Genomic DNA, 25,873 nt, shown 5'->3' with positions numbered 1-25,873 from the left:
CTAAAATTAGTTACTATTAGTAACGCAAAGAGCTCATACTCTCACTAGATATAAACTGGATAGAGTAAAAGAGGTAGAGGCACAATCACATCCCGCTTTCAGACATGTTTTTTGAACGCTGACCAGCAATCTTGTATTGTTTGATAGTGCGTACTGGGTTTTTTTAATTACAAATGATTCTTAGTATCTGTTTATTTTATTTGATATGATTTTTTCCCTGTTCACTGTTTCCAGTATTCACTTTAAAGTTCTTTAGTTGTGGTGGTTTAGCTTAGAATTTAAATCTGTCTCAACTGAAGTCATCAAGTAGAATTTTGAAGTGAAGCTCCTGTTGCTGCCGTCTCAACCCTATCCTTCAAGGGGATATTATTACCAGACTATGAATTCTCATATAAAGATCAGATGACCAAAGTGACCAGAAAAAAAATAAATGCCTAAAAAAATTCAGTGATGTAATGATCTGCTAACAGTATAAATCATTTACCTGAAAAGTCACTGTTACCTACAGCCATAGTTTACTTAGGTAACATAAGTTCTTGGTGAGGAAATTATTCTTCCACAGTTTGTTCTAGTCATCACATTCTTTCACCATTTTCTGAGTAGGGCTATGATAGTATATAACTGTCAGGGTGCTTTCTTGCCTTTTGCTTTTTATTATATCATATTTGATTTATGTCTGATGCTTGACTTTCCAAAGTATCCGCATGTCCAGTGTAAGAAAGAAATGAAAGCATGTCTTTGCCCAAGCAATTGCTTTCTACTGGGATTAAAAAAAAAAAAATCACAAATCAAGAAACTTTGGTGAAGCTGTATATTGTCTTCTTATTCACATTCTAAGGCAGAGGCAGTCTGCTGGATTGGACAGTTTACTGTACCAGCAAAACATCGAATTCCTTTTTTCCCTCCCTCAACATTTGCTAATGAGTAGAATTTTCTATATATATATCACTGTTAAGGGACCTTTCATCATTATTTTGCTCAAATGTAGAGCAGTATTTCATCTTCATTCACAAACTGGGATTCTGCCATCCTAATGTAGAAGGCATATTTTTAGTTTTCTTATGTGTAATATAAACATACTGCAAACCCATCCCTGAAGAGAAGGTAATTGCAGTGGTTAATGTAATTGTCACTCTCATGAGATATAATTAAAAAAAAAAAAAAAGACATCTCCCGAATTAGAACCTAGCAAAGCAGGTATGGCAAGACCAGTTATACAGCTTTCACTAAATACCAAGTTTGATGAATAAAGTTTTTCTGTAAATTAAACAAGCATTATATTACACAAAAATTTAAAGAAACAGAAATGTTGTCTTCTAGAATCCAAGTAATTCTTCCAGTCTGTTACAATTTGGATTTCAACAGAATGTGGTATTTAATTTGCTGAATTTTAAACCCTACTAGCTAGAGTTATTGACCCTGGTTCTTTTCCTGTGTCTTCTGAGAAATATCTCTCTTACCTGCTTGAATTTTTGCATTTCAGGAATCTTATTCAAAGAAGAGAGGTTATGCATTGGAAGCAATATCCTCTGTACCTCTGGATGCAGTTCCTTCAGAAAATGACAGCAGTCATTGTGATTCGATAGATGTAGCAGTGACCAAAAAGCCTTGTTCCCTAGAGATAGCAAGAGTTCCTTCCTCAAGACCAGGTAAACCACCAAATAATCCTTTACATAGTCATTGGTGTAAGTGTAATGTTATAGAAGGTATAGGTTTATATTTTAAAGCATACAGTACTGTTTACTTACCACAGCATGATTATAGTCTTCCATTAGCTACCATGAGAGCTTAACATCAGAATAAAGATTAATAGCAAAAAGTTGTAGAAGGCAAAACAAAACAGAGGTTTAAATACTTTACTAGATAGGAAGGTTGCAAAAAGCCAAATTAGAAATAGAGTTTCTTTAAGCCCAACCTTTTGCAGGAATCTATTTACCAAGCTGTTGTTTTTTTTAATGAAGTGCTTAGCAACATTATAGAACTAGTTCAAAATGTAAAGTACTTTGCGTTTTCATGTTACATAAAGGAAGATCTGCTCCATTTTTGAAAATTAGTGACTGAGAATTGAGAAAAATACTAAATGACATTTTGACAGACTTGTTTGTATTATATAAAGGTTTGAACAGCAATGAGTTAAAACAGTTTAAAAACAATAGAATTGTGCTAAGTCAGATGCATGATATTATCTGTAAGGAGTCTGTTTATATTCACCAAAATTATATGATCTCTTCCATCACCCTTGTTTGAACTCTTGATTAGTCACCACCTGGTTCAGAAATTTCAGAATATAGTCATTTCTCTGTAAGTAATTAAACTGGGAGTCTGCTTTGACAAATGACAGTTCTCAGCAGCAGAGACCTATTTGAAACAGGCAATTGACTTTTCGACCTGTGCTATCTTGATTGTGAATCATGATTTGGGTAATATACAGGACTACAGGCGAATGACAGATGCTTGTTGACTAACATCATGTCTGTGTAAGGGGAAGCACCTTCTTGATCTCACAGCTGAACTAGTATTGGAAGAGTGCCAGAGCTATATTGGGCATAGTATATAAGGACAGATATGAAGACAGAGCTTTGGAGTCTGCAGGGTAAGGTAAAGTGGATCGTAATTGCCATCTCTCCACTAAATTTGGGCTAAAAAAGACTTGAGGGAATCTACATTATGAACAGCAATCTAAGAGGCGGCACAAAATAGGATAGGAGCTTTATAGCATATTGCACAGAATGGACCAGAATCTGACTTTAACATCAGCATGGCTACTTGTGTCACTGAAGGCTTACTTTACAGACTGTTTTGGCTCTGATAATCTAAAAAATAATCAATCTGTGCAGGACAATATCATGGGTTGTTGTTCAGTAAAGGAAGAAAATGCCAAATTATCTTTTTTTTTCCCCCCCAAACTTCTAATTGATTAATCACAATAAACATATATATTGCACTGGAAAGACTGCCATACCCCTATCCAGTAAATTGGTAGGGAGAGAGGCTCAACAAGAAAGTTTTCCATTGTAACTAGTATTTTAAGAAAAGATAGAGTTTTCAGTAGTTAAAATACCAGGATTTGGAAGCGTGCTGTCTGCTGACCACAAGCATTTTTCTTAGACACAGTAAATCCATTAAGATCAGTCTGAAACACAGATCCTAAAAAGGACATTTTTAGGTCTTAATCTGGAAATATGTTTTGTGTAAGGTTAAATATAGTGTGTATCAGAGGCCCGGAGTATAACCACAGAAGCTGTAGGACAGTCATGAGGGCACCCATAATATTTATAAGAACTAACAAGATCAATGAGTTGACAATACAAATGTCCTGTAATTACTTCTGTCTTAGTTTTCCATATACCACTGTGATATTTTCCTTGGCATTTTATTGGGAAGAACATTTGGATGTGTAGATAAGCAGATTTTAAACTGTGATTTTATTTTAAGCTGTAAATGTTAAAGTTATCTAACTGGCCTGGCTTGCAACCCATATCTGGAATCATGTTGGTGATTATCTTGTACTGCAAATGGCCCAAATCAGTAAATCATGTCACCCTCAGTTATAAGGTATTTAGCACTATGTGTATGTGAATGTCACCCTGCCACTTTAGATCATATAAATTTATTGCTTGAATAAGTTATGTATGATTATAGAGATCATTTATTTAAAAGAAATATCTGATTTGCGTGCTTTTTTTTCCTGAATTGCCCTGTTTTTGTGTCACTGAGACATGCTGACTTTGGGAATACTGTTTCAAATTTCTGTACTATGTCATAATGTAGAGTTCTTTATAGAGCATGAAGTAGCACTTCGAACATAAAATTGCATCTGTCAGTCTCCTTTCCCTAGGTGGTAGGACAGTGTGATCAACTTATAGCACATTGGGAATAGTCACCTTGCCAGTCGTCATTCTCTGATCTGCTGGGGAAAAAACCCAGACTGCCCTGTAGTTCTCCAAAATTTTGTTGTTGAACTGGTAGGGAATCGCAGAAGATGAGAATGCCATATACCAAGTGGTAAATATTTCTTAGATATCAGGGAGAAAAACTGAATAGAAAGCAAATAAAAGTAGTCATAAAGTTTGTTACTTCTACTTCTGAAATTCTGTGTTGTGTTAGTTTTATGTCTGTTTGTAAGAAATTAGGTTTATATACAAAGATGAACACTTACATTATTGGTTTATGCTGGCAGTTAAAGCACTTGTTTCTAATTAGGACAAATGTAAGAGTAATAAAGACTGGAAATGTGACTGAGTTCAAGTTAAACTGTTCTTTGTTTCTGTGATAGATTGATCGGGCAAGTTTGGCAAAGTGTGTTGGCATATCTTGACATTTCTGCCTTTAAACTAATAATTAAGATGTGATAGGAAGATTCTTGAAATACTGCAGTCTTTGCGATAATTTTTTCTGCTAAGTAAAATATAAATTTGGGGTTAAAATTTTGTAGATCAATGTCTTAAAATGAATTTTACGAAGTAATTGATTCACGAATCAGTCTTACTGATTCTTCTGTTGAGCTGTTCCAGGTCAGTATTCTTATTCCTTAAACTAGATATTTCTGCTGCTCATTTTAATTTTTACACTGCCCTTCCATTTTAAAAAGAAGTCACACAACATATTTAACCTTGAAAAATAGTCATAAAATTTTATTAGTTTGTAAGGCATGCATTAGTATTGCCCTTTTGCTTTTAGGGATGTAATGAAATTTTGTGAACTACAGCAACAAATCATCTTGGAAAAGGTGTAAACTTTTAATAAATGGCTAAAGCTCAAACCTCTGGAAAATTCTAGTGGTAAAGTAGGCATTATTAAGTATTTTCATCAAGTTAGTGTGGTTTTGATCAGCTATCTAGAGTCCAGAATACTGGTAGCAGCAGCTTAGGTGCATTCTCATGCTGCCTTTGGGTCTCTGCTGTTGAAGACCCTAACAGACCTAACTTGAACCTTTGGTAGCTTGGACATTCTGTACCACAGTCCATCCTTGCACCTCATAATGTCATATACTTTATTTAGGAAATGTTGAATGAAGTCTGAGCTACATTACAGAATAAATGTTAACTTTTTTTTTCTTAATTGGAGTTAATTGCATATCCCTACCCAGTAGAGAGAATATATTTGCCTTTATAATTTCTACTGCAGAAACTCCCTATAAGTGAGGCCAGGTGGTAGTCTATATTTTTTCTAAATTTTTAATAATACTCAGTGATGGCTTGTACTAATTAAAGTGTTTTTAGTCTCATTGAGCATCATTAAGAATCAGAAAAGACTTTTAAAACTCTTTCTCATAGATAACTTGTGGAAAAAAACCCCCACAACAACCTTCTTTGGGAAATTTTATCTGTTCATGCAGATTAACAAAGGTTTTAATAAAGCATCTCAATAACAAGATGCATGAAAATCATGCTTGGATAAGAGAATCCTAGTTCAAGGACCCATTTTTTTCAGTTATGTTACTTCACTGTGGCAGCAGGTTTAGGAGACCTTAATGAGCCATCTTCAACTCTGGAAACAGCTGAACTGTAGCAATGCAGAACTCAGTGTGGGCTGCAAAATTCAGCTGAGAAGTAAGGTAAATGCTGTGGGGCTTCACTTATGCTGAGCTCTCAGCCACTGCATAGTCAGCAATTCCCAAGTCAGCAATTTTAAAGATAGCTCTCATATAATTACCCAGTTATATGTAAGATAACTGTCAGGGATAAAAATTGTCCTTAGATATGGGATGTGTTGCCACTAGCCTGTAGCAGGCAAACATGAGGCAAGGAGTTGAAATGTAAAGGAAGAGATAGTAGCTATTAGTGAGTCCTTCACTCAGCTATGTGTACTTTGGAGCAGTCTTGCTGTTGTCAATCATGACGTTTTTGTTATTTAAAAAAATTACTTGATTTGTGCTTAGATGCAGGTAACTTTTAAGGAAGATCATACAGTTAATAAATCTGTAATTAACTATATCTTCTTCTTATAGCCTCATAATCACAGCAGGGAAATTAACAAAAAATAGTTGTCACTGAATCATTACAACATATCAAACTGTCCCCGAGTTGACCAATCTATTGCAATATTAGGGGTTTTTTTTTGCTTTCTCAGCCTAGCATCCCTCTCCTGTCATTATGGTGAAAATGAACCTGAAACTTTGTAGCCAGTGTGTCAGATCACCTCTGCTTGCATTCTTGTGTCTACTTGTATAACAGTGTGTTAGCAGTCTTATATATATCTAGGAGACAATTCTCGAGAAACCTGAATTGGAAAAAAGAGCCTAACTGTGATAACATTTTTGTGAAAATTAAAATTAAAACATGTGTCTTTTACCTGGTTTCCAAAATCATCAAATACTTGGCTTAGTAAATAAACTTTGGTTTCTCAGATCGTCAGTTTCTGTTTGACTTCAGTAGTCCTCAATATTTGGACACTTCAATTCTCCAGATTGATACTAAGATTGCAAATATATATTTTCTTACTTGATGAATTTATACCTTCACTTTTGTGCAGTTATTTTCTAGTTATAAGCAAAGCAGTGCAAAGTGGCCACAAAAAGGAATTGTCACGCTGCTGGATATACAAAATTGCCTGGATGATGGAATTTCAAGAGGCTAACCTTAGTTACCCATGCTTCATCACTTTGAAACTCTAATTGATCTGAAGGGTCACACACTAACCTTTCTAAAGAACACTCACACAAATTGCTTCTAACAGAAGGACCAATAATAGAGCTGTATTTCAAGTATGCTTTTTAAACCAGAGATAGCAGGATATAGTGCATTTAAACACATGGCCCAAAGTAAAACTCCCCAGGATTAAATATTTTCTGTGATGAAGAAAAATCATCTTAGTTGTGTAGAGAAGAACATATTAATGGAGGGAGTCTCTTATCAGAGTAGCTGCAATTCAGTTGGTCTAGAACCAGCTAAAAATAGCTAGAGTCTCTGTTATTCAGCCTAATGTGACACAAACGTTTCTTAAGCAACTGATCATGCATGAAAGCTTTTGATATTGCAGTGCATATTCAAAACCAGTACTATCTACTATCAGTGCTGAATTTTCTAAGCACTAAGACTCAGGCCTGATGTGTTAAGGAGCAACAGGGTCCAGGTGCCCCTTCAGGGATGGAGAGGTAGGAGTGAAGGGCACTACCATGGCTGACAGGGCAGAGGCCTCACTAGGCAGAGCCCTGTCTCAACACCCATGAGCAGGGTAGACCTAGAGATCATGGTGAACTTCACCCAAGAGCTGATCAACAAGCAAGTTTGTGCTGAGGAGGGTAGGTCTAAATTCAAGCTAGAAAGTCAATACGCAGGTCAGGATCGGGTTTGGTCATGGCTAGGAAAGTTCATGATGGCAAGTGAGTCCAAGATCATACTGGGAAGTCAGCCCGTGAGTTGAGGTCTGGATACACAGGACAAAGGCATAAGCACTAGATGGGCACTGCTTCAGCTTAGCTTTAGCAGGAGCTAAAGGCCTCAGACTGAGCTGAAGTGGTGTCTTCAGAAAAGGGGATGTGAATGAAGAACCTTGGAAAGCTGGGCCATTAAAGGCAGGGCCATTAAAGCTTACTGGTACTTCAGGACCTCACAGCACCAAGCCTGCCAGAGTTCAAGAAGTGTTTGGACAAAGCTCTCAGGCACATGGTGTGATTCTTGGGGCTGTCCTGTGCAGGGCCAGGAGTTGGACTTTGATGATCCTCGAGGGTCCCTTCCAAGAAACTACTGTCTGAATATTCTGTAATGATAAATGAATGATAATCAAATATCCCTTATTTTTCTGTCTATTACTCAAGCGGACAGCATCTCCAAAGACTATAATTCATCTGTACGTTGAATGAGAAGTGAAGAGCCACTCAGAGCTTGTCAATACAGAACACAAAGCATTAGTGTGTATTGTAATGTGAGACGTGCATTGGTTTGGTGGAATAGATCACTGACTAAAGAGGCTTGTGTTTCCATAACAACCTAATAGCTGAATGTTTTCTTAGGCAGCAAGTGGTTTCTCTTCTAAGGAATTTTTTGCTTTAGAGAAATGCTCCCATTGTTAGCTGAAGTTTTGCAGTCTCAGGTTGTTTTACACTATGTAGTACCCCTTTACGTTTAGCACAGAAAGAGTAGCACAGGCCATGAAAAGAATGAGCAAGAGTCTCACAGTGCCCTGACATGATGATGATACTCCCTGTAAAGAGAGAAAAGTTCTAGCCTTTGTGTAGTTCCTTTAATAAACTCTCAAGATTCAGCTTAAAAATAGCTTGGGTTTTGTGCCTGTTACTCTGTGTAGAAGTCTATATTAGAACCACTAATTTCTGTGCTAGTGATTAAGATTTCATTTCCAACCTGAGTGTATTCATGGCCAACTGCAGTCAAGACAGAGTTGCCCTAATATACTATCTTCGGCTAGATTGGAGCTCTCCAGTAACTCTTCAAGAGGCAAATTTGGGCAGCCTGTGATTTATTCTGAAAATCTCTTATTACCCTTATGCATATCTGTTTGTCTATACTGCCTTGTCTTGGTGGCTAGAGAACTCCAAATGGTGGTGAAGTGTTGCATGGAGGTATTCCAAAGGTGTGTTCTCTGTATCACAGTGTGTTCAAATAAATTTTTTTTATTTCTGTATGTATGCCTCTATTTAAGGTAGTGGCTTCTATAGAAGTCTGGATTATATTATCTATATACAAGGCCCTAATAACCTCCCCTTTTTCTGTTTAAAAAGAGGAGAGTGAGATTATAAGCATTATAAGAAGAGCTGTAGTAATTGAACTGAAAAACAGATACCTTTTTTCAATTAAATGTTATATTTAGTCCAGCTGAAAATATTTTTTTTTTAATTTAGAGTTTATTTACCTGCTGTTTAGTGAAATTTGCTTTAAGGTGAAAATTAAAAATTATCAAACAGTTTTTCAGCTGTATTTTTAGTCAATAACTTATTAATAGTGAAATCTAGTGCCCATTCTTAGTTATAAGACCTGTACATACTTTTCTCTGCTTTTATTTTTCTTCCTTTAACCCATGTTTGAGCCATATGGAGCTACAGTACAGAATTTCTCAATTTACTTCTTTTAACAAGTTAATTTATAAAGTTGTAAGGGTCACATTTGGAGCTTCAAGATACAAATCTTTGCCAGAACACTCTATTGGAAACCAAACTAACCTTCTCCTGACTTTCAGTGATGACACATTTTGTAATTGTCATTCCTACTACCACAGTATAGAGTGCATGCTTCTTCTCAGAAGCTGTTTTGTCTAATGCACTAACATATGTTTACAGTTCATATTTTTAAATTTCATGTGACATTTTAATAAAGATTAGGAGAGTGCTGATGGAAGAGTAAAATATACAATTGCTTTTCTATCTTGCATTTTGTTGGGGAGAGTGTTGCTGATATAGTTCCTATAGGAGAAATTATAGAAGTATAATTTATTTTCTGGTTTTGAGTATTTTCTGGCATTTTATAGTTCTGTTTATTTTCTTAAAGTACAAATCCCCCAAAATGTGGTGAGCTTGGAAGATTTGTTTAATCATAATGACATTTTCAGACCTATTTTTGTATTTCTGATATTATTATCATAGTTCTGGAAAACGATTAGGATGCTTTCTATTAATACTCTATCTCCTAGAGGAGCACAGTTCACCTGTAGTTCTGTGTTAATTACTGTTTTGTTGACAGGTGTTATTAACCTACTGATCTTGTTGAGCAGGTATTCAAGTGATCTGAGTCTCAGACGCTGACATATATTCCTGTTGTCACTGATGTTAGAACATGTTGATTTCAGTTGGGATAGATTATCTTCCAGAAGAAGAGTCTTTATTAGAATTAGGAATTAGTTAATTAAATGAGATCAGGAAAAATGTCTTGTACTGTAAGATGAAAAGTGAGGTACTGTATGTGGGAATAATTCCCTTTTCTTCTGATTTTGTCTGAGATCAGTAGGTACCTCTTAAAGGATCTATTACAGTGTTGTAGTTGGAAGTGGCTATAGATGGGTAAGTGAGGTATGCAACTGATTTCTGCCCAGTTAGCTACCTCCCTAAACGCACTTTGTGACAGAATGTTAAGGCTGTGACTCACTCTAACTGTATTTGGGTAGGTTTCAGAAGGTGAGTGAGACAGCCTGAGAATTCTTTCTGCAGTGAAGTTTGTTCATAGGTTGTTCAGGTAAGGCAGGTTTCTGGTATTATCCAAAAAACAGGTCCAGGTGATCCATATAGACTTTATATAGACAGGTCCTGTTCCATATTCTTTCTTGACGTAGCTGTAGCTTGCTCTCAGTAGACATACCAACAGTGCACTATCTAGTGTTTAAAGAAAAAATGCTTTATTGTTTCGATTTCCTGTACAATGTGGGAATTGGCTTTCTTGGTAGAAGTTACAAAGGGAGAGAAAAAAACCCACTTCTGTTGTGCAAAATAAGCACCATTTTCATTAGGGTGTGACTCCAGTTACAAATGTATTAACAGAACAAGTGAATAAATGAGAGAAGATGAATGATAGAAAATTTCAATAGCAGTTCTTCTTCCCCTCTAAGCAGTCCTGGGCAGTGTGAGATAAAACCATAGGTTCCCCTAACACAGTTGTTCCCTTAGTTATTCTATTTTAAACAGAGCAATTTTGTATTTGGACAGACTTGTGTTATCATAAAATTCTCATATTAATAACTAGAAAATTGAAATCCTCCAGTTTTGTCATTACTTGAGTGGCAAAGCACTGTGTTAAAAAATGATTCTTTGTTATGCTGGGAATAAAAGAAGTTCTGCCTTTTTTTTTTTGTTTCACTTCTTGCCTTCTGAAAAGATCAGAATTTATCCATCAAAGCTAAAATAAAACTTCATTGTCACAAACTGAGAAGCAGACAGTGAAAGCATTCAGTGATTGCTGTTTCTAATATCCTTTCTTGGCTGATTCTTGCCCATTTAACTGACAGCTTTCAGAATCCCAAGGAGCATTAAAATAAATTAGATTTATGCAGACTTTTTGACCCATCTGCTACCTGCGGTGGTATTTGTAGGATAAAGAGGGGTAAAACTGTTACCTTCTGTTTCATTTGGGTAGTGCATACTTCTCATGCACATGTATCTGGAACCATACAGTATTAAATTTTTTAAATTATCTCGATTGCAAACATAGACCACTTGAATAAGGTTTATTAATGCAAATGTAATAATTAATCCAAATGTATTATAAAAGAGAATACCAAATTAACTCTATTTATCTGTATTAAAAAAACTTACAGTTTTATTGAAAAAGGCAGGTTAAATAATACGTTCCAGTTTTTCTGAAGTAATGCTTATTTGCATGGCATATGTCCCTACCATTTATTATTAATGGTGATCCATATCAGCTATTCCATTATTTCTGATCTCAGGCTGAAAGCCTATAATGACTAAGGTTCCTCCATTAGCTTCCTTTTAGTCTTCTCAAATCTTATCAATATTCCAAGTGCTCTTAAGAAACAGCTACATTTGTTGAGATAACTTCTGTTAGATCTTTTAAAATTCTTGGATACAAATTAGATGGATCTGTTGATTAAAAATTTCTAGCTTTAGTAACTTTCTTTTAACATTCCCTTTGGATATTTTCATATGAGTATAGTTTCATGTGAGTTTCTCTTTGATATTTAGGGAAAATATTTCACATCTCTTGGTTTATAATATCATTTCTCCTACCACATTTCTAGAGTAGTATGCCATAATTTCATTTGTTCTCTTGTCCATTTCCCCCACTTCTTTATGTCCTTGATGCAGCAGAGGTCATGCGGAGAAACAGCATTACAATCATAAAGGCTTCTTCAGAATGCATATGCACAGGAGACTGAATTGAGGTTGCACAAGCCACATCAATTCATACATTTCGCAGCTCTAATGTACTTTCCTTTAGAACATTATCATTCCTCTAAAAGGTTTTTAGTATATAATTAGGATAATTGCTTCCCATCATATGCTACCCTGGATAACATCTTTGATAATATTCTGAACAATGAAATGTTATTCTTAAAAACACTCTGTCATTTTTGAAGTTAGAACACACGGGGATGACTGATACCATGTGACCAGTTCATTATAAAAAGGCATGCAGGTCTCTCTGCCCATCCACTATGTTCCAGTAAATATGTTTATGTTGTTAAAATAGTTTAATTTTCCAAAGGACTAACTTATATTTTCTCTGCAAACGGAGAGAAAAAGGCTGCTGCTTGACATATGTTAAACGTTTTCCAATGTGTCATTGCTTTTTATTTAAATTCATTAAAATACATTTGAAAAAAAATTAGCTCTCACAGGAGTTTTGGGCAATTTTTGCAAATGAGTGCTCATCAAAGTGTATGCATTCTGACCAACGCTCAGTTTCATCCATCTTGGTGTGATTACTGTCTAGAATGATCTCATTATACACTTGACTGCATGCTGTCAGACAAAACCCCTTTTTCAAACCCAGACAATAATTCAAAGGAACATAATTATTTTCAGGTATTTTGCATTTTAAAGCTCACATGCAAATATTATTTAGCACGATTCGAGTTTTTCTTTGTTAAATAACTGTTAGTTGCAACATCCTTTGCAAGTACTTTTGAGTTAGGGCTGAAATATATATAGATCACATAGAACATAGTCCATTCTGGTAAGTAATCCTACACCTCAGAATGCTGCAGAGATTGTTTGATGATTGAGCAGATGTAAGTGATAGTACCTTTTATAAGTGGCAATAATTTAATAGGTGTATGAGAAATAATACTTCTATAAAACTTGTCAAAATGCTAATATTAGCAGTGATGGTAAAATTTCATCTTAACATTAATTTGTTTACAGTTTACATGCATCTTTTATATTCTAGAAGAATATAAGCTTGAAATGGATATAGCACTGCATGGAGATTTTCTATAGGTATTTAGCTAATATTATGTGTCTCCTGATGCACCTGTGCATTTTCTACAAACCTTAAATTGATATTTCTACAAAGCTTTTCATTTTGAATCTTAATCCATATTAGAAGTTGGGAGGAACCAGTTATCTGGACTTCTTACTTTTTATTCTGTTATATTCAAGACTTTGCACACTTTGCTATTTTGCATTAAGATGAAACTGAGCCCCATAATTTGAGAGATCCAGTGCTCAAGAGTTAGTGCTTTACTTATGTCTGTAATACAGTAAAGTTCAAGTACTATGAAAAAAGCTAAACTGGTTTTCAGAAACACTGGAAATGCAATGTAGTTATATCTTGAATCACAGGAAGAACTCAGCTGTTTTTTGTGGGAGATTAATTTCTCCACTGTTTGGTCTCTCAATTTCAGATGGTTCTCAACTCTGAATGATTAATTGATAGACACTGCAATATACATATCTGAGGGTCATCTAGACATTCTCAGCTGTTGCTGAAAGTTATGACATTAAAAATGTTCCTCATCTCTCCTGCTTCGTGTGTAGTTTTTCAGGTTTTTTTGATATTTTGTATTAAAGGTTGCAAGTTTATTAATACAGTTTATTAGGGAGTATTTTGTGACTTGCTGTAGATGTAGTCTATATGTCTTGTAGCACAATTATTACTATGTGATTGCCCTTGATTTATGTATTAGATTTGATGAGTTGGGCAATCCCTTCTATTTCTATGTGGAATTTGAGATGTGGAAGATCAAGCTGAGAACCCTAAGTACCAGGCTGTATGAGCAACTATATCTGTATCACAGGACATGGGAATTCTGTTCAGTGGTAGGTACATGCCAGACCAAGAAATATGAACTCAATCCCTGCCCTGTTCTGTTAGAATGATGTTGAGTTTCAGCAGGACCCATGAACTTTGTGAGAGAATCAGCTTTGTGGGATACCTGCCCTGCAGTATTTTTTCATCCTAGTCTTTCTTGCGAACACACACTGGGACTTGCATCCTGCTCAGAGAAGTATTTCTGATGAAAACGTCCCGAGATATTTTTCCAAAGGATATCAGTTTGGATTAATGGGTTTATATGGGGTGAAAATCATTTGTCAAAAGATTCACTATGGTTTGGTGGCACTGCTAACGGGCAGATGCTGAGGCCTTTGCATCACAGCTGTGCCTGCTACCCCTCCCTGCTCTCCATCATTTCTTCATTTTAGGGATCACCTACTGCCACACAGTTACTGTGCTTTTACAAATACTTTAGTGAAGAGTTGATGGCTTTATATGAATGGAATTGGTAACCTTGCTTTCTTTTCTACAGTTCCAGTAGCCGTAGAACAACAATAATACATCCCTTTACTCACCATCAAATAAGCTATAAAAGATTTTCTGGTTCTTCTCAATGATAGTTTTTAGGAGAATATTTCTTGTGACTGACTGTGTCAAAATCAGGATATAATTTTAGCTTATATCATACAATCAACTGAATTTTATTTCAGCGTTGACCTGAAACAGATCTGAAATACTATCTTTTAGTATGAAAAAAAATCCCATTTCTAGTGTCTTTACTTCTCCAGTAAGTAACAACTTAAATGGGGTAGTTTTGTGAAAAAAGTTTTTGTATTTAAGATTTTAATACCTTTAACTGTGTTCCACTGGGAACTCACTTTCCAATGGGAATGGTATGTTCTATGCAGTGTTTTTAATAAACTTTTGTTTTAACTTTAGTACATTTGGAAAGCAGGAATCTTGGCATAGCTTTCTAAATTTTGTTAAAATCAAAATATTTGTGAAAATATTAAGCAATTGCTAAAATAAAACAATTTTGTACATAACGAACAGATTTATTTGTTTTATTCAGTGTCAGAAATGATTAAAAAATAGAAAAACATTGATTCCTAGTGAAAGTAATCAGTGTTGCGTTTTGTAAAAAAATAAAAAAAATCCTTCCTGTTCTATTTTAAGTTAAATAAAAAACACTCAATTACTTCCATTTTCTCTGCTTCTGTCTCCCTTTCTACATCTGCTAGTCCTGATGGCAGTCTGTAGCTTGCTGCCAAAAAGTTTTCTTCTGTTACTTTACAGGGATTTGATTTTTGTTCTTTTTATACCATTTTCTTTTTATGCTACCTCAAAAGCAAATTAGAAGTATGCAAGAGATGTAGGATTTTGGTACATATCAAAATGGGGTGGGAATGGATTTGTATTACCAATCCACAAACATATTGATGCAGCATATCTTTAATAGGAATTAATAATAGAATAATTTGCTACTGCAGCGGGATATCTAACTAGTCTGTTCCTTTTTTTACTGATATGCCTTCAAATACTGCAGATTTGGAAGAACCCATATGAAAGAATATTTTAACAGTCAGTTGCTTTATTGTTTTCCAAAAGCAGGAGAAGTCTTGAGAAGGACCATTACAATTTTTTTTGCTCCAGAGCAGGGTTTCTTCTGTAATACAGTATATCACTGTATGTAGCAGTAACTGTTCTGGGTGATGATATTAAATGTTATTCTGTTAGTAAGAATATGCCTTCTGGTCTAGCTCCAGCTGTTCACTCCATGTCCTTTCTCTTTCAGAAATCATTCCCTCCATGCTGGAAGATACATAAATAGTGCAGCACAATTAAAACCATTTTCTTACCAGTAATACAGGATTTGAAACTAAATTTTTTTTCTAAGTGCATTTCCATTATTTTTACATCTGTTTATATCTTACATTATGCTAAAAAGTTATAAGAACTTTCTGTGAATATTGTGTAAGTAAAATTTGAAAAAAACACTTTTTTCTGATCAATTAAATAAGTTGTCTGTCAGACTTTTTCTCACCCAACCTGTAATAACTTCAACAGAGATTTGCTATTAATCAGTATAATGAATGTGTTAAATGCCTTGTGAAGTCATTGCAAACAAAAAGCAATACATTTTATAAATTACTTGTCCAACTACTAGATATCAACCTGATAAACATAATGTGGAATAAATTTGTGATGCATGTTCTAATGGAATAATGGCATTTGCACTAGGAAGCTGTTAGTGGCTAGGAGTTCTGGCAGTAAGAGTGACAGGACTAGTGTGAATCCTGCCTTTTGTTTTAGTTAAATTCTTACCTGTATTCTAGTGGGATTTAATTGTAATTCTTTGATGTATTTTAAGAACTTGATGTTAAGAAAACTTGTCAACTGCCCATATTTCCACTTAATTATAATCCCTCTCTGTTTCTGTCCCACTGTCCTGCTATACTCTTCCTTGTCTGAATATACTGATTTGGCTCTATATCAAACAAATGGGCCAAAGCTGCTTGGCCTAGAAATTGAGATTTATTCCTTTGCTATCAATAGCAAAAAAAATAGCATACCTCTTCAATATATGCAAAGTTTTGTGCTATCTTTATCATTCCTTTATATAGTTAACAGCAGCTCTCAAAAATTCCATGCTATATCCAAAGTCTATATCTGTGGTGACTGTAAGAAATGTAGTAGGTTGTATTAGTGGTAACGCTTAATAGGAAGAATTTTTAAAAATCTGCAAAGCTAGCATGTGGATCTTAGAGAACCTAAAACCAAAATAAGAAAACTGTGACAGTAGCGAAATTAAATATGCTGAAGTGTCGAGAGGATTCTAAACACTCAGAGCAGAAGTTATGTAAATCCTGCTTTGTCAGTCAGAAGGTAAGCTTAATAATGTCTAAATATGTAACAGTGTTATAACATATAATTTCATCTAAATTGCAGAAGATGGAAAATAAATTAATGCAGGAATATTAGTATAAAGGGTAAAATTTGAGTGTTTTTCAGAAGAAAATGCTAAGTATAAATAAAATACATAAAATATGGCAAAATTGTTTTGGCATATCATAAAAGAGATGATTTGGAAATTAAAAAATACAAAGTTTTGGGGGTTTTTGCAACTCTGATGCTGTAGTGCATTAGCTGTTAATGGTTGGAAACCGCATTATGATATTCCAGAATTATCCACAGTATTTCCTTTATCTTTCTCAAATCATTTGGGCATCATCAGAGCAATATATAAGACTAGTTAGCTGGTCCACTCTGGTACAGATGTTTCAGTATTCCTTTCAAATTGAACAGCAAACACTTTAAAGAATCCCTGAGTTTTGGCTGTGTGTTAGTATTGTACACTAGCAAACTAAACAGCATTTCTGTCTCTCAGGCTTAAAATTTTTTGTTTAGCTCTTTGACTTCGGTGTTCTGATAAAGAGCTTTATTAGTAGATTGATACTTCAGAAGAACTGAAGCTCATGAAAATATAGTTTTTCCATTAATTGCTTTTCACTGCAGCTGTAGGTAGATAAATATTGGAAGGTTTATCTTTAAGCCTGCTTAAACTATTTACTAACTGAGCTTGATCTCTGGGGTGTACGGCTATCACCAGTATTATTTAAATAATTTGAGTGTATTTATTCTCACCACCTTTTGTGATTTATATTCTGAAATAATTTGAGAACGTAGCCTAATTCATTAATCATCTATTGCATTTGTAATAGTAGAATGCTTTTTCTGCACAGCACAGTTTGGTTATTTATTTGGGTTATAGGAGAAGCTTTATGATATATTAAGGTATGCATATGACCACATGCAGTGGTCTCTCACTGATAAGTGAAATTTAAAAATAAGCACAGACATCCCCAATATGTACCATTCTTTTTTTGGGTGATTTTTTTTGTTTAACAAGGTGACTAGGCAATCCAGTTTTTAGTGAATGGCTTAAATAAAAAAAATATTTGGCACCTGTAACTATACCCTATGCTTTTCATTTAACTTCCAGAAATATGATGCCTACGTGCTGATCCAGATAAATGTAGAAATCTATGAAATATCTGTCATAGACAAATGTAACCATTTCACTACAAACCTTTTAAATATGGAAAAACAAACAAAAAAGCCATTACACACCGAAAAAAAAGGTAGATGGCAACTGTGTAGCATTGTTTTTGAATGCTCAATTAGACATCAACGGCTTGCAGAGACAGTCTCAGAAGGTTACTCAGGAAATGGTGGAAATCACCCATCATCTCTCATTAGTACTTAATGAGAGATGTTTTTCCAGACAGTTGCCTGGTATTACAAGGGTTATGCAAGCTTGAAGCAGTTCCAAAGTTCTATTTGTGCAGGTGGGTGATTAGAGGAAATAAAAAGTTGATAATAGTCATACCCAACTCTCTTGGATGATGCAGAAACAACTAAGCAGACCCCCCGCTGCCACTGGAATGCACTTCACTGGTAATTAATTCCAAATACAATCCTGAAATAGCTGCCACATCCAAGATTGGGTCAGGTATAGCTTTGAGTGCTTTCAGCAAGACAGTTGCAGATATATATTTACAGTCCTACTCAGAACAGTGGTTATTCAGGTTTGAGTGTGTGGGAACCAAGCAAATTCAAAAGAGCAAATTCAAACAGTTGAGTCCAACTGTTCTCTCTCTACATCCAGTGTAGCTACCTACTGATTCTGTTATTCAGTATTCCATCTGTTCTTTTGAAATGTCTCTTGTAATGTTTGTTCCTTGAAATCCTGAAATACATGATTGTCCTTATCTATAGTTCCTAGAGTTATGCCATGTTTTAAGTTTAGTCAACTTAAAACAATTTTAAAACTGAATCCTATGCTATGGAAAATTGCCTAGTCCCTCAATCGAGGCTACTATGTAACATGAATGTTTTTGTTATCTGCCTGACAAAATAGGAGATTTTCTAATATTTTCCTAGATTTCTGTATAAACTGCTGATATGGCTTGAAGCTGGCTCCCTGCCAAGTCTCCAAACCTTAATTTACTGTATACAATTGCTGTGAATCTTTGCAGGGGGTCCACCACTTACAGGAGACACCATTTTTTTCACACGTTCTATCCAAGAAGTCTTAAACATGGCATCCCTATATCAAATCAGGATTATTCCTACTATTTTGTGACCTACTCTGTTCAGTTTTGGGTCTTTGTTAGTTCCTTTCTACTTGTTGCCTTGGGCTCCTGCTTTGTAAATTTTCTGCTGCTGGAATCCAGCAGCCAAGATTGACCTGCAATGAATGGACTGAGCCCAAGTAGTGCTGTCCTTATACAAACAGACATACTGTTTTAAGTCTTTTACTGAAATCTGTCCATAGGTATGTTTTAGAGTAATGGGGTGGTTCTCCTTGCTCTGCCTTAGAAAGGGATGTGTTTTAATGAGCCCTCTGTAAACTTCAGGGTTCAAATTCTTTTTATCATAGAGAATCGGATTTTCATGATTCTTCATGTGGACCTATGTCTCTCTCACTTTTAAATCAAGCTCAGCAACAATAGGAAAGATTCCCTGTGGCATAATCGGGGCAAGTTTCTTGGTCTTCTCCTCAGTATGAGGATATCAGCATATCCCTGATAAAACTTCCATATATTTGATTATCACAGGAATCAGAAAATACTGTTTTATGACTCCAGTGTGATTAGAAGTGGCAATTCTTCTTTCATTCCAGTTAGGAAGCTTATAAAAGGACTTGATCATCATTCCCCCTTTATTGAAAAGCACTAAAACCTGCTCCTAATGGTACCACACATTAATGTGGACCTACATTAGTGTATTAATTTCTTAATGAGTCAGTGAAACTAGCCATTCTGGTGGCTCTGTCCTCTGCAAGGAGATGTATGTAAATTCAATCACGGGTAACTGATCCTCCAGAAATAGTCCTATTTCCGTATTATCTCCTTTTGTATGTTTCCAAGATTTCTACTGTGATTATGATTGATTTCTGTCCAAGACAGAAGATTAACATTGCCATATCCTTTTCAGAGCTGTTTGCCTTCATGTAATACATTTGATGTTAAGAGGATGTATAACATGTACAGACAAAGGCATTCCAGCATTTTTTAATAAAGACAGATCCCAAGCTATTGAAATTGCCAGACTAGATAAGAGTTTCTGTAGTAGTTTTCTAATAGTTTAGCAAATTGAGTCTGCTATAATTGATCAAACTTGTCTTTATACCACACTAAAAAGCATTTTGAGCCCTGACAACACCAAGCTATGTGGACCTTTATTCACATTTTTTGCTTTATTCTGATGCTGGGGTGTCCAAAACAGATGCAGGATTTTGACCTACCTTCAAGTATTTCGAAATATTGCATGAAATATTCTACAGGGAGCAGAGCTTGAGGAAGTTATTTGCTAGTAATAAGGTGCCTTTGGAGTTGTTGTCTATTTATGTGTGCGTGTGTATCTATATATATTTATGCATATGTATATACATGCATAATAATTTTCCACCCTTGTCTTTTTTCTCTTCCAGATTTGCAGTGTACAAATCTGTTCAGGCCCTGAGGTTTTATTATAATGCTCTACAAGGTCATAATGATTAGCCTTTGTGCTTTAAGTGTTTTGTTCATGACTAATATTATATTTTCAGATGTTTTAGAATTTGGTATATATATTTAAACACAGTATTAGATGTGTAGTATATAATGTGGTTCTAGGTTATTACTGGTCCATACCTCTAAAGTTAAATACACGTTTCTTCCACTTTTATAGCAAATTGTAAATCTGAGCATATACTATTTAAGTGACTCCAGAAATAACTGGAATATGGAAATAAAATAGGTGGTACATTTGCATTTTGGCTCAGAGCACTGGATGTGAATATAAAATAAATCATCATCCATAGTTACTATGCATTGCTTCAGTCACAGGCTGGTTTTGGAGCACATAAACCAGATTCCTTTGGATCTGAAGTTCCATTTCAAGTGGTGCTTCTGGAAGCTGTGAGGATCATATACGGTGGGGGTGTTTGATAGAATAAATAAGAATGATGTGTAGTGCTAAAAGTTAAAAGCCACATGTATTCTAAATAGAATGTCATGCAGATGAACTGCTTTTGATCTGCTGATCCATTGCCATTACACTAAATTGTAGAAATAACTGATGTAATAGCTAATACAGACATAACTGTAGATTTTGATAAGGATCCTAGACATAACTGTAGATTTTGATAAGGATCCTAGCATGTTTCTGTAATGAAAGTAGGAAAATAGATTAACTGCATTCCATTTGAAAGATTTATTTCTGAGGTGAAATCTAATTATATTTCTGGAATATGGGCTGTCTCTGGCTTTTGATATTTTGCTTCCTGAGATGTGGTAAGAAGTGTTCTGGTTGGTATACTTGGTATCTGCTTGATAGTTAATATTGTGGCATTGTATACATGCAATACCTTTTCTCTGAGTACATTGTGAGAAAAAGTATCTATTAAAAAAGTTGCAGTGAACAGTTTGTCCTCACAGAACATGGAGAGTGGGATGAAAATGTCGATGAAACACTTGTTGAACTGTGGTGTTATGGTCTGTTACTATCCACAAAAGCCATTTTTCCCTATGCAGTGTTCCGTGTGAAAGATGACGTGAAACTGCCTACTGATGGCACACAGCACAGGAAAAGGCAAAATTCCCAGTGCCTGATTTTTTTATCATTTCAGTTAAATAGTTAATATTTTTATATTTTTACCTGACATCTTAGGATATACTCCTGGAATAACACCTTAGTTTGCTCTGACAATATACTAGAAGAACTCATTCACTTTTACCTTGCTCTCTCCAGACTCAAATCTGAGTGATCCTTAAAAGTGTGATGCAGTCACCATATCCATGAATCAGAGTTCCTTGCCTTCCCCTCTTTTGTTGAAATCCTGTTATCCTGTACACTTCAGAAGAAAAATTACCATAATTATTTTACCATGATGGTTAAAAAATCAGTATTATTAGATAGACATATATAACATATTACATAATTTGTTTTCATTTTATTCAGAAATTGTTTTTGTACTGAAAAACTGCATTGTGAATGAATCACTGAGTACTTATAATTTCAATGATAGTAGACCCATCTTTTATTCCTATGAAGGGATTGGTTATGATGTTAATTCCTATATAATATTTTTTCTGTGAGACATGAGGTTAGTGTGCACTCAGAGCTAAACATTTTTATGGCCAAGATAACTAGGCTTACATTAATTAGGCTTCAATAATATTGAACTGGATAATAGATAAAACAACATTATTCTCAAAAAGCATCTCTCCTTTTTGCAATTGTATTCTCTATGAAAGTTGGGGGAAAATAGATTTTCTGAGATTTTCTGTTTTCTTGCTGCTTCCTTTCTCTTTTAACATTATCATAAAAAGGTGCTGTAAAAAACTAAATATTTCACATATGAAGTGACTTAAAACCTCTTGAATTTGTAAATTAAAAAAATAATTATGTGAATTACTTCTTATTCAATGCTATTCAATTTCTATGTATAATTTTCCTGTAAGACTATATGAAACAATTATTGGTGAAATGTTGGAATCACTGGAAAAAGCCAGTGTTGTGGTTTAAGCCCAGCTGGAAATTAAACACCGCACAGACATTTGCTCAACCACTCTCTCCCCTTCCCAATCCAGTGGAATGGGGAGGAGAATCAAAGTAAGACTTGTAGGCTGAGATAAGAAGAGTTTAATAATAGAAAATAAAGTAAAAATACAGTAATAATGGGAAATGATAATGATAAGTGAAAAAACGAATTATGCCCAATACAATTGCTCACCATGGGCTGGCCAATGCCAGACCCCCCTTCCCAAACCCAGATTAGCCCCACTTCTGAGGGGTAACTCCCCCCAGTTTCTATACTGGGCATGATGTTCTTGGTGTAGAATATCCCTTTGGTTAGTTCAGGTCACCTGTCCTGGCTGTGCTCCCTCCCAGTTTCTTTTGCATGCCTCCTCACTAGCAGAGTATAAGACAAGAAAAAAGATCTTGGTCTTAGGATAGATGTGACAAACATGACTTCGAGAAAATGCAAAACATCAGTGTGTTATCAACACCATTCTCATTCCAAATCTAAACCACAGCACTCTAACAGCTACTGAGAAGAAATTAACTCTATCCTAGCTGAAACCAGGACAGCCAGTAAAAGCCTAATCTGGGTTTCTGGATTTGGTGGCATTGATTTAATATTATGAAGTTCTAGTGTAGCTGTAGTCAAGGCACACATTTATGTGTTGCTGTAATTTAAATAATGCTACAGTTGTTTGAGAGTAAAAGGTTGTTAAAAAGTGGTAGGAACAACCTGACCTTCAGCTTTTAAATAAGTTGTGTGAAGCACTAGTGTGACCATTGCTGTGAATATTGAGCCTGCTCCTCCTGTAAATATTTAAAAAATTAGGAAAAGTAGCAAATAGAATGTCAAGAGACATCAAGATTTGGAAATTAAGATTAAGATGTGGAAACCTGTCTAATCCTGTGAGAAATTTAAAGAATCACCATCTTCTTTCATATGTCCGTGAGATGGTTAGTAGTAAATGGGATTGTAATTGCATTGTAACACTTTCTATTCTTTAAATCTTGTATGCTCAATCAATCAATCAATCAATCAACCAACCCAGAAACAAAGGAAATTAGTAAGGTTTTCTAGGATGTAGATCAGCATAGCAATTTTCATAGTGCACATTACATGAGTCAAGTTAATCAAAAACCTGAGTTCTTCTAACCTTTAAAAAATCATTTTGGTTATTGTGGACATAGAAAACATAATGTAGCATATTATCCTTGTTCTATTCTGTTTCCTTTGCCCTGAAACGAAGGAAATGGAGAATGGCAAGTCCTCATTAACCATTTTTAAAAATCAGAATAAACTCCAATTACATAAACCTTGTGACAGTTTCTCATGTGTGATGGAGGCAGGGAGGAATATTGTTAAAGCATGCTGCAGTTCATTAATTTTTAGCTGCTAGATGATCCCTGGAGCCTGGTGTTATCTGACTTATACAGAAGCATCTTCTGGTTTGTTCCAACTTGAACCGGGAACTAGAAGAGAATGACAGCCATAAATACTTCCCTTTTGGCTCCTTCTATAGCACCTATCAGAAACTCAGCAGGAGAGCTAATCTTTTCTCAGTAAATTTGGTAGTTTCTAAAGTTTCTAAGTTCCTTTTCCCATGAAATGTTCCCCTGAAACTTGCAGTATTGCCATTATGGTTACTGAAAGGGGAAAAAGAAGCTTGCTTTAGTTTTGTCACCAGAGAAAGAGAAAATTAAATTATATAATTTAATTACAAAAGAAAATACCTTTAAATACATTTTTAATGAAACTACAAGTACTGTATACATAAACAGACAAGTCCTCCAAATTGGTTGTAGGAACTTATTTGATGGTTATATTGTCTCTCTGATGGAGACCCAGGTAGTAAATCATTATTGGTTGCCTAATGGGAAGATCCTACTGTGAAAATAAACAGCTGTCCACAATAAAGAAATTGTTTACAAGGAACCATTACATGTCAGACACTTACCCTGTTGAGAAATGAGGGAAGGCATGAAGTACTGAGCAGTTGGATTTTTTTTCTGGGTTGTTTATTTCAAAGAAAAATATTTGGCTTCTTTTTGTGAAGTTTTATTTTTAGACTCTAAAACACGATCCTTTTTTTCTTTTTGTGTTGCCACTTAATTTTGCTTGGAAGGAAAGACTGTAACTACTCTTTTCTGAGATTGCTCCATATTGTGTACGTTGCTGAATTGGTTATGGTTGTACTCACACACTGTAGTTGGAGAATTTCTTCTTCTCCACTTGTCTAGTGGAGCATATAACAGCCCTTCCTCCCCTCATGAATGACTTCAAATAAGTTTCCCTTCCAAGAACGTCATTCCCAGTCAGTTTGATGCCACTTGTGTGGGACTGTATTTAGGCAAAACCTAGTCTTCAGTGAGCTACCATTGAGCAGAGTCAACAAGAAATCTTCCCTATGCAAAGACAAAAATCTTGCTCTTATAACTTGACCCCTCTATTAACCTCTTCTGCATATTTAAAGTGTGGTTAAATTGAGCTGAGGTGATTATCGAATAAACTGGTGGGCAGACAACTGTATTTGTTACCAACAGCACCAGTCTGTATCTCTCTGTGTCCTTTGAGTGATCTATCTTTGAGATACTTTGAGATACTTCTGCAAGACTCCCTGATTTCACTTGCAAGGCTTTCATGTGCTAAATAGCTCAAGGGCAGCTGTGCTAAGCTTACCCAGGGAAATAGTGACAGAAAGGGCCAGGGACTGCTGAAGTAGTTTGCGGAAGAGTTTGTGCTCTTTATAGATTTAGCTGTTTGTCAGAGACAATAATTCTGTTTGTTTCTCGCACTAGTGAGTAAAGAAGTGCAGTAAGTACACTTAGCTAAACTCATGTGGAGCATTTCTCACTCTAGAACGTACTTCTTACCTTACAGATGGTGCCTGTATTCCATATTTCTTGACAGCAGTATAGTCCCTTGTTTAATATTTGCCCAAGCACAGTGCAGAACTCTCTTAAAGTGACTCTCTTAAAGCAGCTCTCTGATTCCTCAGTCAGGAGGTTCATGGATGGTGATCTATTGATGAGTCTCTCCATAGAGTGAAAGAAGATAATATTTCATAATCTGGAGCAAAAGAGGCTGAGACTTTCAGCTCAGCTAAGGTGCTACTAACACTTCATCCTCACTATGAGATTTTCAGAGTATGGCAAGGCTTTAGGGGGTCTCTTCTTGTCAAATCCCTGTCCCTCCTTTGATGAGCTGGGCTTTCAAATCACAGGATACTCATTTACATGGTGCACGTGACCAGGTTTAAAGTTAGGGATCAAGTCAGATGGGAAGGCATAAGAGGGACTTAAGGCTTTCTGAAATGCTATCAAAAATCTTCCACATCAGCTATGTTATTATGAGGATTTACTGTAAGTTCCTTTCTAAGACTGTGCAAAAATTGTTTTGACTCATTGTATTAACACATATTTATTAATTTCTGAAATAAATTACTTCAGATTCAGGATTTCTGTGCACACTTGCAATGGTTCAGGAAGAACTGATCTGTGTGTTAAGACTGCATACCTAAAGGACTGGCAGTTTTGATGAGATACTTTTTAAAAGAGTTGGACTTGTCCTTCTGCGACAGGAAGGGTGATTGTCAGATATGAGGTAACACCTGAGGTTATCTACAGGATGTCTCCATTCTCGATGTCTGCCAAACTCCATCTGAACTTTTGTTTACACTTTC

General features: G+C 35.4%; 1 protein-coding gene across 1 annotated transcript in view; it reads left to right on the top strand.

Annotated features, from left to right (window-relative positions):
• The window catches only part of ANKS1B (ankyrin repeat and sterile alpha motif domain containing 1B), a 418,757-nt gene that overhangs the window by 121,933 nt on the left and 270,951 nt on the right, over positions 1-25,873 (top strand). The window contains 1 exon segment of the mRNA XM_032689488.1: positions 1,484-1,649. Within this exon segment, the coding sequence (XP_032545379.1) occupies positions 1,484-1,649 (166 nt within the window).

This window comes from Chiroxiphia lanceolata, chromosome 5 (assembly GCF_009829145.1).
Source record: "Chiroxiphia lanceolata isolate bChiLan1 chromosome 5, bChiLan1.pri, whole genome shotgun sequence".
NCBI lineage: Eukaryota > Metazoa > Chordata > Aves > Passeriformes > Pipridae > Chiroxiphia > Chiroxiphia lanceolata.
Note: the sequence above shows the minus strand (reverse complement) of the source record. Positions and strands in the feature narration are given on the sequence as shown.